Source organism: Plectropomus leopardus, chromosome 16, assembly GCF_026936395.1.
Source record: "Plectropomus leopardus strain MGB_pleo_1.0 chromosome 16, ASM2693639v1, whole genome shotgun sequence".
NCBI lineage: Eukaryota > Metazoa > Chordata > Actinopteri > Perciformes > Serranidae > Plectropomus > Plectropomus leopardus.
In genome coordinates, this window is record NC_142191.1 from 16,446,478 (window position 1) to 16,460,800 (window position 14,323).

At 40.4% G+C, this 14,323-nt stretch overlaps 1 protein-coding gene across 5 annotated transcripts; it reads left to right on the forward strand.

Moving 5' to 3' along the window:
• The first annotated feature begins 406 nt into the window (after positions 1–406).
• Positions 407–13,316, forward strand: LOC121955587 (single-minded homolog 1-like). 5 transcript variants are annotated; one of them, XM_088089638.1, is made up of 12 exons: positions 407–1,449; positions 2,357–2,768; positions 4,345–4,427; positions 4,513–4,602; positions 4,787–4,895; positions 5,329–5,414; positions 5,752–5,951; positions 6,505–6,611; positions 6,804–6,951; positions 10,223–10,379; positions 10,494–10,878; positions 11,349–13,316. In XM_088089638.1, exons 2-12 carry the CDS (start codon positions 2,594–2,596, stop codon positions 12,089–12,091), a joined length of 2,283 nt encoding a protein of 760 aa, XP_087945764.1. In that variant the 5' UTR covers positions 407–1,449; positions 2,357–2,593; the 3' UTR covers positions 12,092–13,316. The 5 variants fall into 5 exon arrangements, with proteins under 5 accessions (XP_087945764.1, XP_087945761.1, XP_087945763.1 ...); XM_088089635.1 differs by having other exon boundaries at positions 426–1,526; positions 10,491–10,878; XM_088089637.1 differs by having other exon boundaries at positions 426–1,497; positions 10,491–10,878.
• The last annotated feature ends 1,007 nt before the right edge of the window (positions 13,317–14,323 follow it).

The window sequence follows — 14,323 nt, forward strand, 5'->3', positions numbered from 1 at the left end:
CGCAGCGCGCTGCTTTCTCAGTCGGGTGTAAACTGTTTTGCATTTGGCTTTAACAAAAAAAAAAATAGAAGAAGAAGAAAGAAAGAAAGAAAGAAAGAAAGAAAGAAAGAAAGAAAGAAAGAAAGAAAGAAAATGAAAGAAAGAAAGAAAGAAAATGAAAGAAAGAAAGAAAGAAAATCCCAGCTCTGAAATAGCTCAAGTCACAACCAGGTTGAGTTGATGAGGGTGAAACTGATGAGGAGGAAAATTAGAAATATCAAGTTCAGTGGTTTTCATACGCAAAAAAAAGAAAAATCCATACAAAGTTGATCTCAAGATTTCAATTTCAAATGTAAAGTCACAGAAGAAAGCACTCAAGAGGACATCGATCTAGATATTTACGAGCAACCAACAATAAACCAATGCAGATAAATGTTCCGAATTGAGGGAAATCCACCAGAAAACAATTGTTGTTGTTTTTGTTTTTGTTTTTTTTAAACGGTCTCGGATAAGTACAGTTCAGTATGATAAAATAGACCCTATTTGAAAGCATTGTTGTCATGTTGGAACGACAAGGGGGGGGATTTAAGTCCTATTTATTAGACAGCTAACAGCACGCAGCAAAGCATCAACTTTTTTCTCCAAAGCAGTGACATGCTGTCATTATTAGTATTTTTATTCTACTGTTGTGTTTTGTTTTGTTTTGGTTTGTTGTTTTTTTTTTTTCACCTAAAACGTCACCAAAACTGCACTAGAAATCCACATTTCACCAAATATTTGAGGACATGAATTTTGGCATGGGATATAAAGAAATACTTAATGATGCTAAAATAATTTTCCACTTTAGTCGACGTGAGAAAATTGAAATGTAGGTTACCTGGTGAACATGTTTGCCTATAAAAAAGTTGTAGAGTAAATTAATGTTTTCTATTTCTTTTTTAAAAACGATTTTTATTTGATTGTGGATATGTTCCCTAAAATAATCAATAGCTGAATGTCTCTGCTGTTTATTATTGAGCCCATCACCTACAAAACATTCCCTCGCTGCTCTGCTATTTTATGCGGATTTATCTATTTATTTCAGCTTGATCCGTGATCTCCGCGCTAAAGACAAAAACACAACAAGATCATATCTAAGCTTACTTCGTGCACGGCCAAGTGCCGCGCGTACCTTCCCGTAGAACCGAGTTGACGCCCACGGTAACAGTCCAATCGCGACTTGTCTTTCAGCGCTCCCGTCAAATCAGAGCGAGGCGGGCTCACTGTGGGCGGGTCTCGAGCTGCTCCGGAGAGGGACATTGAGATAGTTGAGGAAAGGAGGCTTGTTGGGCACGAATGCCACTCGTTGCGCGTCCTTATAATTTGGAGAGGTGTATGCAGCGCACGGCCCGTTCGCCTTTCCAGGTGGAAATCCAGGAGGAGCTGAGACCAAACTTAACTGGGACGACTGGTGAACCCGGTTCAGGACAGGTGAAATTCCCAGCAGGCTGCCTGTAAGGCCACAGGATCGATTCAGATGTAGGGAAATGCAGTGTGTCTCAGCGCGGGTAGGAATACTGCAAATATATCTGCCTCAACAAGTCAGTGCTGGATGTTAAAAATGTTATTTTCTTAAAACAAGTTTAAAAATTGTCAGCGAGGTGAGACTGTGTCATAGTTGCTTTTTTTTTCTAGCGCTGCTTAACACGTTTCAGGAACTGTGTTGGATCAAATGACATTACAGTAATCAGCAACATGATATTTTATTTTTCCTCAAGTGCCAGAAAATGCTTAATTATTTCACTTCACTTGCAGACGTTAAACATCTTTTTTTAAAAATTAATATTAAAGGCTGGCTTTGTGGCTAAAACGACTTGAGATGGACATGTTTGCAGTTTGCCCTTCACCATTTTTTAATTATTCTTTTTTACCAATGGGGTGAGCTTGTTTTATAGAAGTAAAATGTTGATGATGTATATTCTCATCAAATTAAATTACAAAATTAAATGCAGGGAATTGCCAGTGGTATTGTCTTTTATTGCACTGAATCGTTGCTGCTGTGGTTGTTATTGTTTGTTTTTTACATTATGGCCATTATTGCTCCTCTTAGTTATGACTATGCTGTTAAAAGCCGATAATATCAGATTTATGATCTTAAATAAATTAGACTTAGATTTTGATGGACGATTGATGTCTAAATTCATCTGTAGCGTTGTTTTTCAGCTCCATCTGACATGCAGGCCTGCATATATTAAAATAACACACGAGGCAGACGACCCCTGCATCCTGTCCGGTCTTGGTGTAAACTTGGCCTCTGCGCATCAAAATGCAATGCTTCTTTTTTCCTGCTGGATGTGGCAATAATGTGTGTTTTTTTCTCTCTCTGTGTGTTTTGCAGGTCATGGATGAGATCCCGGAGCAGCACCGTGGAGCTTTAACTACAACCAGTTGAAGATACAGCTGGAGTAAAAGGGATATTCACACATTTTGGGGATTCGACTGTTAAACACCAGCTTTTTTTGTGTGTGAAAATATGCAATGAAAAGGAGTCAAAGCGGAGAGGAATCAGTGAAAGGGCTGATGTGAATGATCACCTTTGCTCAGACGAGGAAGGATACGGTGAAAAGGCGCCGAGATGAAGGAGAAATCCAAAACGGCCGCAAGGACTAGACGGGAAAAGGAGAACAGTGAATTTTACGAACTGGCCAAAATGTTGCCTTTACCGTCGGCCATCACCTCCCAGCTGGACAAAGCATCTATAATAAGACTGACAACGAGTTACCTGAAGATGAGAATTGTTTTCCCTCAGGGTGAGCGAAACCACACGAACAAAGGGGAAATTCTGAGAAATAATGACAAATCCACTGATCTGCTATTATACAATAATCCCTTGGTAAAAAAAAAAAAAATCTTAGTTGAGGCGAGTTATTCTGCAAATATAACAATTATTTATAATATCAGAAATCCCTGTAGCCCTAATAATACTATAGTAATATTATGGATCTAAAAAATAAAATTCAATGAAATATAACCTGCGCTCACAGACCGCACTTTAAGCCATGAAGAGACATTACAGGAACATTAGTGTATTTTTTCCCTGATCTACAGGGGGAGTCTTTACAAATGGATTATGATGGTTTTAAATTCAGCATGTCTAAAGGAGACGATCTGCCACCATCTTTTATAGAGGTCTCTGCAGGCTGCTTTGACTGCGTGACTGAGAACGAGACGTAGCAATTATAACAAAAAAGGCCCTGCACGGCTTCTAATCACCTAAAGCCACGGAAGCAGGAGGCGCACACACAACCGTACACAGGCTCTGTTGTTTAAAAAAAAAGAGACTAATGATCTCCCGTGAAATCTCATCAGAAACCCACGTTTTTGCTGCCATAGTAACGTACAGGTAGGCTACATAAAAGTAAAATGATAAAAAATACATTATTAAAAAAGAAAAATAGGAAAAATACTTTTAAAATTCTTCTGAAATAAAGAAATCATAATAATAATTTATTCAGTTGCGGTTTTTTTTTATATTGTGTATCCATCCGCCGAAAACAATTTGTTTTTTATTGGTCATTTTCTACACTCGTTCATCTGGCTGGGTTGATATGTCCAACAGCAGAGAGCTATTTTCATTTTCATTTACAGCAGCACCTAATTTCACTGGTGATACCAGAGCTCCATGAGATTTCACATGAAACTGAATGAATTTCAATGAGCAGCGCTGGCTGTTCTTGCTTTGTTCCACTTATACGAAAAATAGTCTCCTACACTGAAACATTTATTGGACAAAAAGTCTGAAGAAAATCTATTTTTAAAAAACATTTTTTAAAAAAAACAACAACATAAAAATAATATTTCTTATATTTTCTGGGGCATCAAGATGAATCAAAATATAGTCCTCCTGCCTCCTGCTAATTAACTGATATTATTATCCCTTCAGGTTGAATATGGCAGTTGTCCTGAGAGTCACATCGCTCGTGCACCTTGTAAACACCAACAGATTATCGAGGCTCATGTCTGCAGCCTGTACAACATGTGACAGACAGAATGGGACACTGTAAATGCTTTAACACTAAATAGGCCTTTTTAACAGGCACGCCTCTGGCTTGAGGGTGTGTGTGTGTGTGTGTGTGTGTGTGGGTGTGTGTGTGTGTGTGTGTGTGGCCTAACTGTAACAATTACAATGATAACAATGGACACTTATAACAAAATATAGCCTACTGTATTTATTTTTTCCAATACTGATAAAACACACACACATACACACACACACACACACACACACACACACACACACACACACACACACACACACACACACACACACACACACTCACAATGTCACGCCGCAGCCAAACAGCATTTTTAACTCCTTCTCCCCAGGTTTGGGTGAGGCTTGGGGTCATGCAAGTCGAACAAGATCGTTGGACAATATTGGACGAGAGCTGGGATCTCATTTACTGCAGGTATTACAATAAACTGTTAATTATATCTGCTATGGAGAGAAATATGTTCGTGTGAAATCATGTGTGGCCTGTTGTCCATTTGCAGACATTGGACGGATTTATCTTTGTTGTGGCGCCAGATGGGAAAATAATGTACATCTCAGAGACAGCGTCGGTCCATTTAGGATTGTCTCAGGTCCGTTTGTACAATCAGGTTTATTTAATCATATTATTCAGGGTATTTTATTTTCTGAATTTCTGTTATTCTCAAAAACTTTACAGCTATTCTGACACAAATGGAGACATTGTGTTGTCGGCGTGTTTGCCTATTAAATCCATCCCAGTCTGAACCTGTTAATTACATGAGTTATTCTCAACAGGTAGAGTTGACTGGGAACAGTATTTATGAATATGTCCATCCTGCCGACCACGACGAGATGACAGCTGTGCTGACGCCACATCAGCCCTATCACTCGCATTTTGTCCAAGGTAAAATACATTTAATCTCTAAATAGCTACAGCCCAAATAAATGCCGTCTATTTGCAATTGCATCACAACATAATCTGTGTGGAGCGAATGCAACGGTTAGGTGTCAATATTACCCAGATGTAACATAGATGCATAATGATTCTGCACAAATGTGCGAGTCGGATAGCCATTTCGTTTTCCTGCATGATGCAGTTTGCAACAAAACAAAAATCGCTGCATATTTTCATGCATCTCCCTCTATATTTTTTATGCAACATAAATAATGTATTTATTTTGTTATCTTTGCATATTATTAAAATGCAGTACGCCTGAGACTATGTTTTAAAATAGGCAGACTTATAGCGACAGCTTACAGTGTATTTTTTTCGCCCATGTTTCTGAGTAAACTGCTATTTTATAATCGCCCAGCTGAAAATGTTTTCCTTCCTTCAGAATATGAAGCGGAGCGCTCTTTCTTTTTGCGGATGAAATGTGTGCTGGCAAAAAGAAACGCAGGCCTCACTAGCGGTGGATACAAGGTAGGCAATGCATCTTGTGAAATTTAACTTAGGCAAATAATTTATTAATGAACAAAACATGAATTACAACAAAGTAAACAATGCAATAATTTATTTAAAATATGAGTCCAATAGTAGCACTTCGGTAATGTCGCTGTGCCATTGAGACTACAGCGCAGAGTGGGAATTTAAATATTCTTTGGTATTTCTATATTATTTCTGTAGGCTAATGATGGAATCAGAACTTTGGTCAGAACACGGCGCACCTCGTTGATCGAGCTAAATAATTCACTACATTTCAGGATTTTCCTATATAAATATAGCTTTAATATTTTTGTGTCTATCTGCTGCTCCACAGGTGATCCACTGCAGCGGCTACCTGAAGATCCGTCAGTACAGTCTGGACATGTCGCCTTTTGAGGGCTGCTACCAGAATGTGGGTTTGGTTGCTGTGGGTCACTCGCTGCCTCCCAGCGCTGTGACGGAGATCAAACTGCACAGCAACATGTTTATGTTCAGAGCCAGTTTGGACATGAAGCTCATCTTCCTGGACTCCAGGTACACAATTTATTGTACATGTTATTAAGGGTTTCTTTCTCTGCTGCTTTTTTTTATCCGATGTTCTTTGTGTCTTTGTGTGTGTGTGTGTGTGCTAAAGCAAATACATTTTTCATTAAAAGGGTTTAATTAGTTCTCTATGAAACTACAACATCTTCTTTCGTTTTGCATGTAAGACACAAGCCATACAGATAAATCTTAAGTATTTATCGGCAGTGGCAGATCTATTGGGTTGGAATATAAGCCAAATGTTCACCATTTCAATTAAGTGTCTACTGATTGCCTGTAGATCTCTTCATAGAAGCCATTTTTTATTTGAGGTTTTTGAGTTATATTCATTTAGGGACTTTTCCAATTTCCAAGCAAACATATGTGATTTTTTGTGCAAATTATATATAATAATAATAATGATTATTATTTTTATACATTTATTTATTTATTTTTCCGCCACCCCTTAAAGTCTCTGTGCCATCCCATGAATATTTCTCTAACTGCCCCTGGATCCCTGGATCACTCTGCATATTTTAAAAACAACTGGTTAATTCCTCTCCAGGGTGGCAGAGCTGACGGGTTACGAGCCCCAGGACCTGATCGAGAAAACCCTGTACCATCACGTCCACAGCTGCGACACCTTCCACCTCCGCTGTGCACACCACCTCTGTGAGTTACAAGCCTGCACTATTATGCTTTTACAACAGGCTGGCTGACCTTCTTTTGTCACAGTAGGCAACCTGCTGCAGACAACCACACACACAAACACGCACGCACACACACACACAGACATGTACGCGCACACACATTGTTAAGTACGATAATCTTTGTCTTCTGTCTGATTCTTTTATCTCCCCTCAGTGCTGGTAAAAGGCCAAGTCACCACTAAGTATTATCGTTTCCTGGCGAAGCACGGCGGCTGGGTCTGGGTCCAGAGTTACGCCACAATCGTCCACAACAGCCGGTCCTCAAGACCTCACTGTATAGTCAGTGTCAACTATGTCCTCACGTGAGTGTCACTTAATATTCCTAAAATCAGAGAGAGACTCTTCTTTAGAGAGCAGATCAGTTTAAGAATAAAACAAAAAAATATGTGCAACCCTTTCTTGTTTGTCCATGGAAAGTGTAGCTCGTGCATAAAAAAGGTTGGAATCTTTCATTTGTAATTATAAATCATGCATTCCAGGAATTAAGTTGTTACATTTATTGCATTTTGGACTAAAATCCCTAGAATCACAGCTACATAAACAAGCTTTACGAGGCTATGCTGGGCTAAAAGCAGCTGCATTTTTAATGGTGTTTGCAAAGGGAGGAGCATTGATTATTTAACTAGATTAAGTAAAATCATATCATACACTCTTATGATCCATGCTTGAAGCTCACTCTATGATATGATCGGTCTTTGTCTCTTGGAGAAATCCTTCTCTTTATCCCTCTGTAGCCTCTTGGTACAAATCCACCAAACACTGCGGCTGCAGGGCTTCAGGCAGTCATGTGTTATGAGAGCACAAAGCACACTAAGGCCCTTTGAGACAGCAAGACAAACATCAGGGTTCAACCCCATCAAAAAACCTCTACTGTCACCATCGATCTGCAGTCTAAGGAAAGCAAAATCGATCAAACGGTGAACTAGGAATCAATAGCTATCTCATAGCTGTAGCACATGTTGAATTTTCCTCGTTAAGTTTGGTTGATCCACACATGGCTTTTCTGTGTGCGTGCATGTCCCTCTGCGCGTGCAACTGTGTGTTTGCGTAAGTACGTGCATGCGTGCATATGGCTGCACTCTACCTATCGATTTTTACCAATGCAGCAAGGAGACAACAAAGTAACTGCATTAAAACGACAGTGCATTTCCGATCGCATAATTAGCTCCAACACCCAAGTATCCAAAAGCTCACATGTAGCAAGAGCACAAAAAAGGCACTGACATTAAAAAAAACAAACAGCAATTCATTCAGCTTGCCCCCGACAGCATTTTAACCTGACAAGAATCCATTAATAAATCATGTTTGGAGGTTGGCTGGTGGCGTATTTCAGACATGAGGTGCTCTGACATTGACCCTGAGGTGGAATTCGGCTAACACAGCTGAGTTTGCACAAAGGCCCAACATTATTGGCTCAGACATAAGTCATCCAGGGCACAGATAGGATGCAGAACCAGCCACCGCAACTATACCTGCAAGAGCAAATAACACTCACACTGTGTACTGGCTATCCAAACACAGCCTTTCCCCTAAGGTGTTGTACATAAAGAATGGGTCATATTTAGAGTCATATTAAAGAGGCTGGCTGTGCAGGGTCAGGGATGGGCCACAGGGTTTAAAATGCCAGGCAGCTGCTATTACATACTGTTGATGTGATAAGTTAAGAATAGGCTCATGTTTGCTGAACACTTGACACAGGAGCCTTTTCACTCCCTCGACAGCGACACTTGGAGTGAGTTCAGCTGCAGGAAAGTGGGTTAAAATGTCGAAGATGGTACACAAGCTGCATGCGCATGTACAAGTAAAAAGTCCCATGCATTATGAAAAAAATACATTTCTAATAAAATGATTGCAGAGAAGATACAGTGCAGAGAAAGCACTTCTGCACATGCTTGTGTGTGTGTGCACACTTGCTCATGTTGTTTTCTAGCACGGTTCTGGCAATGGTTGCACGGCAGAAAAGAATGATTAACTTCCTTCATGGTGTCTGTTATGTTTCTCAGAAGTGGGAGGGCTTAATCTTTTGAACTTATCTTAAATGTTGTTTTTACTTCTCATAGTCCTCACATCGCTTATGGAATAAAAAGTGTGTTTGCAAAATAAGTCTCTGTAGTTATCTACATTCAATATTGGCCAAGACGTCTGCTGCAGACTAATTACTGATTATGTCACTTGGAGCAACACAACCACCGAGACTGTGTAAGAAAGAAAGAAGGTGCCTCGATAGTTTGGAGAAAGTGCTAGCGTGAAGGTTCGAGATGCTCTGCACTGATTGAGAAAAGCTTGGAGGAAAGGTGAACAACACAATGCTCTCCCTCAACAACATCGAAAATTTCCTTAGGCAATGCACTAAACTACAACACAAAAATGAAGTGAAAAGAAATGAAATGAAGATGCTCAGGGTCCCACAGCAGGTAGCTCATTGAAAATTTTAAACCAAAGTTAAGATGCATGCTTTTCTAGTCTGCTCTCATTCCCAGGACATCAAATACTGCCAGTTTTTCATGCCCCATAGTGAGATATTGAGGCCAAGGTCACCTCTTAGCATCTTCATGAGATATACTCAGCTTTCAGCTAATTCCAAGTAAACCCATTTGAGCAATATCTGACTCAAAGACCATCTGATGCAGTATAACGAGTGAGAAAATGCAAGTGGGATGGGAGAGAGCCAAGTCAAGTCCATTGTCTTTATGAAGCCTGATATCAGATCAGAACTTGCCCCAGAAGACGTTACAGCAAATGACATCCCTCTGTCCATGGACCCTCACAGGAAGTTGAGGTGGATGGCTCAAACAAAACTGTACTTTCATCCAAGAGACCCCAATTAACAAACATCACTGATCTTGTGTGAAACCAAAAGTCATCATTTTTTTTAAATGTAACATTAAGTCACGATGTCTCCTGTCAAACCACAAGTCAGTGTTGTTTTAACATAACATTATGTCTGATGCCACTCTGACTTATTTAAGTCATGTTGTGTTATGTAACAAACCCAAAACATGATCTTTTTATAAACCTAACTAACTGCAACCGTTACATAACATTAACCACGCCTTACACCGTGTTTCAGCTGTGCGTCACATAGATACGACAAAGGGTGCCTCGTGCATCTCTATGAGATGCCAAGGGGTGGAACAAAGCATTGGTTTTTGATAACCTTGGAACGAGAAGGGGTTGGCTGTTTGGAGAAAATTAAGAGTCGACAGCAACGCTATGTGAGGTTGCACAAAGTACTAATGTCTTGAGGTAAAAAATAGACACGAGTACAGTTGAAGCTGATGGGATTTGGTCAAAAACCAAAGTATTAGACAAATTAGGATTTTAACCTGCTGGGGCACTAAATGAAAAGCCAGTTTTTTTAGTTATTAGAATCTATCCTGAGAAGGACACACATGTTAATACCAAATTTAATGTCAATCCATCCAATAGTTGTCCAGAAATTTCAGTCTTGACCAAAATGGTGGACTGACTGCCATTTCTAGAACTAAAAAAATTCACAACCTGGATAAATATGGGTTCAAGTTTTTACATTTTTTTTTTTATCTCTAACATATATTTTGTTTGTATCAAAAGGGACACAGAGTACAAGGGAATGCAGCTGTCTTTGGACCAAATGAGTCCAACTAAGCCAGCCTTCCCCTATGCTGACAGTCACAGTGAAGATAGGAAGAGCACCAAGTCACGTCTGACCCAGGCCAAGGCCAAAGCCAGAGTGTCACCCTACCCACAGGTAATAAACAGCCTGCTGCATAGAGCTAAATCCAGAGAGGAGACTGGGTGAAGGCTTAATTGATACATAGTTCACAAACTTTCTAAACTGTGATTGTCTTGTTCCTGTCAGCAGTTCTCAGCTTTCAATCCAGAGCGTTCAGAGTCAGACCAAGACAGCCAGTGGGGAGGGAGCCCGATGACAGACTCTGCATCTCCTCAGCTGCTGGATCCCGGAGAGGCTGCTGAGGCATCTTGTGCCTACCGACTGTATCCAGACTCAGGCTCCCTGTGCTATGGCCTGGGTCTATCAGAAGATGATCTCGCCCATGCTCAGACGCATCCTCACACCACCACCTGTGACCGAGTGCGATGCCAGAGTGGCCGCTACTTCCTTGGAACCCCCCAGTCGGGAAGAGAGGTGTGGTGGGACGCCACACGCTCTGTGCTCTCGCTGCCAAAATCATCTGTGGAGAATAGCGAGGGCTACGAAATCACATCCTACCATGGAGCCATTCACGGTGAGGTGTTAGGGTTGAGACCACAACCATCTGTCTCTGAAAATAGCACTGGCCTAACTTCTCCTGGTAGCTGTTTTCCAAATGTTATTATGGGATATGCTAAGTTGTTTACAGCGTCTCTTGCCAGTGTGCCGATTGCTACCATCTGTTCAAAAATTGCCTGCAATTGAAAGCCAAGTTATTTCACATTTCACATCCTCAAACAGGGAAACAACCCCCACTGTGCTTGTGCCAAGACATTCAGTCTAACAGACCATGGTGCTATACGCATGTGAAGCAGAACTTCACACATTATGAAGGCAATTCGTGGTTTTTAGCGACAAAATTTTCTGATAAGAATCATAGGACACAGATCATGTTGGGAGTGGTTTTCACACACTTGCAGACAGAAAGGATCAGATTACTGATTAACACAATGTCATTCATTGATTCAACTGTTCTGAAATGTGGCCACTGAACTCTCTTTACAGGACGGGGCCACTGGGATGAAGACAGCGTCGTCAGTTCACCTGATGGAGGCGGGTCCACCAGTGATTCCGGTGAGCGATTCCATGGTGACCACTTCCGGGCAACCCCTCGAGAACCCAGCAAGATGGAGACACTGATCCGAGCCACGCAGCAGATGATCAAAGAGGAAGAGAGCCGTCTGCAGCAACACAAGGCGCCGCTGGACGTTTCAGGCCTCGCCAAAGCTCACAGCCCGTGCTTCACCTCCTCGCTACCCCACCACTCCCAGCTCACTATGCCCAGCGTGGTGTGCCGTGGCCCGGGAGCCCCCAGTATCGACCTCTCCTCTGAACGCCTCCACCATCGGGACAGCGTCAAAGTGCTCGGCCCACACGACAATGACGAAAACACGACCAGTCCGGTGTCTCTGTCTCGTCTCAGCAGCCCCAGCTCTGATGGCATTCCCAGGTCGGGCCTGTCCCTCACCAAAGACTATATGCAGACGGATCTGTCACCACACCCTCCGCAGCCCCAGGGGAGCCCGCTGCTCTATTCGGCCCAGGATAGGCAGCCGCTGGACAGGCAGGCGGCCTATGCTTTGACTGGATACTCCCTGGAGCACCTGTATGACCCAGAGAACCTTCGGAGTTACTCAGGCCTGGCCTGCGGAGGAGTCCAGTATGATGTGGCATCCCATGTGAGGATGCAGGCCGAGCAGATGCAGGGACACAAGGCCACCTCAGTTATCATAACCAACGGGAGCTGACGATATCTGGTGCAGATAGGTCCTGTTCTGTAGAAGGTGGTGCTTTATGCACATGCAAACTCTGACCAGGTGCTTAATACAAACAGCCGGACATTAAAACAAAAAAAAGAATAAGTGGTACCTGCACTGGGTTGATGCACCCTTGGTGGCTAATTCAGCACAATCTGTGTTTGTCAACCTTTGTATCGTACCATCTTTTCTTTCTCATCAGAGGATGATATGAACTAGAGTCCAAGAACTGAAGTAGGTCTGCAACTTCACAGGGTGGAGGTTTGTTCCCTTTCATAGGAATTTAGTGTTACTTTAATGGTGAACTGAATTCCCTCTCCCTGCAGAGTCGACCTAAGCTTTGAGTCTGGTTAAACATCAAGCTAGTGTTTCTGTTCCAAACGTCTCATGCACCATTGGCCATGTGAGTTAATCTGTCCTGGACCCAGTTTCCAAAGGCAGTAAGAAAAAAGAGTTGTTCCATTGCCCCTTCACCTGAAAACTCCTTCACGCAGATCATAATGTTTAATACATGAAGTGCAACATAGAAAAGGCAAGAGTTTCACTATTGTAAGATGTCAATGTTTCCTGGTATTTATTTGTCGGTGGGCTGTTTTCTGTATGTGTCATTTTTTTCTGTCCAAGTAGAATCTTTATTGGTCGCATTAAAATTAATTTGGGTGTTTGGGTCACACCAACATTAGAATTTAAAAAAAAATTAATGAAGTGGAAAACAAAGAAAAATGCTTCTGATATGTAAAAGTGTAAAATTTGCAGGTTGACTGTTTTAATGTATAAATGAAATGCTGTCACATACAGCGCAAGAGAGAGTCCAAAACACAAAACACATTTCTAACCACCCTATATGCCCTCTAGGCATTGTATGTACCAACTTACAGTTGTGGCTGAAACAATATTTTTTTTTACATATCAGAGTATAATTTTCCCTGTTTTACCATTTAACTGTTACCCAATGTATAAGCATATGTAGAGTACACTTTTAATTCCTTAAATCGTGCTCCACATGCAAAGAAACCATTTGTTTTTGTTGTCATGACAGTTGAAAGGGGTCAAATAACTGATTCAAACATATAAAAATGTGTTTATTGTCATCAGTTTGTTATTTAATTTATGATGTAAATATCATCTCACAATGAACTTTTGAGCAAGAAGTGACAAGATTATTTATTAATTGGTTTTAAAAAGTCTTAAATCTGAATACAGTTGCAAAGAAATACGTTTTGTCTCTTGATTTTTGTCATACAACCATTATCCGTCAAAAGTGAGTACACACACATAATGATGCTGCCTCAGAAAAACTCCATAAATGCAACTTTGGACAAACTGTAAATTAATTAAGCTATAAATCCTGACTGGATCTGGAGCTGCAACGATTTATAGATACATTTTCAACTATTAAATTATTGATTGATTAATTTGGTTTGAGGATTTTTTTTTTAGGAAAAAAAAGTCAAAGTTCTCTGATTCCAGATTCTTAAATGTGAATATTATCTGGTTCCTTTGCTCCTCTATTACAGAAAATGGAATATCTTTGGGTTGTGGATAAAACAAGAATTTTTAGGACGTCATCTTGGGCTTTGGAAAACATTGATATACATTCTTTTTTACCATTTTGTGGACCAAACAACAAATCAATTAATCAAGAAAACCATCAACAGGTTAATCAACAATAAATGTAATCATTAGTTGCAGCCCTAACCAGGCTACCTTTGTACAGCTGATTTTGAGATGTAGATATAGATATACATATAGATATGTATAGACCTATAGATACTAAGTTAATTACTTCCTGTGTAATGATGAAAAATGTGGCTCATCCCACATAGAATCACACTTGGACAGAGACTTGGATACTAAATACAAAACTTAGAAAATATTATAGATGGTCATATGTTTTTTGTGAATTTCATAGTTAATTATTTTGTAATATAATAAACAAATTTACAAAAAAATAGAAATAGAAGACATAAGTCTGAAACCTTAAAGGATAGCTATGATGTCATTTCATATTTTTTTGTTATTGTCACCAAATCCTATGGAAAGACCAAAACCATTGGAAAGATGTAAATCTGGGTCACACACACACACACACACACACACACACACACACACACACACACACACACACACACACACACACACATATATATATATAGACAGATAGATAGATAGATAGATAGATAGATAGATGGAAAAAAACACGTTTTTTTTTTTTTAAACAGC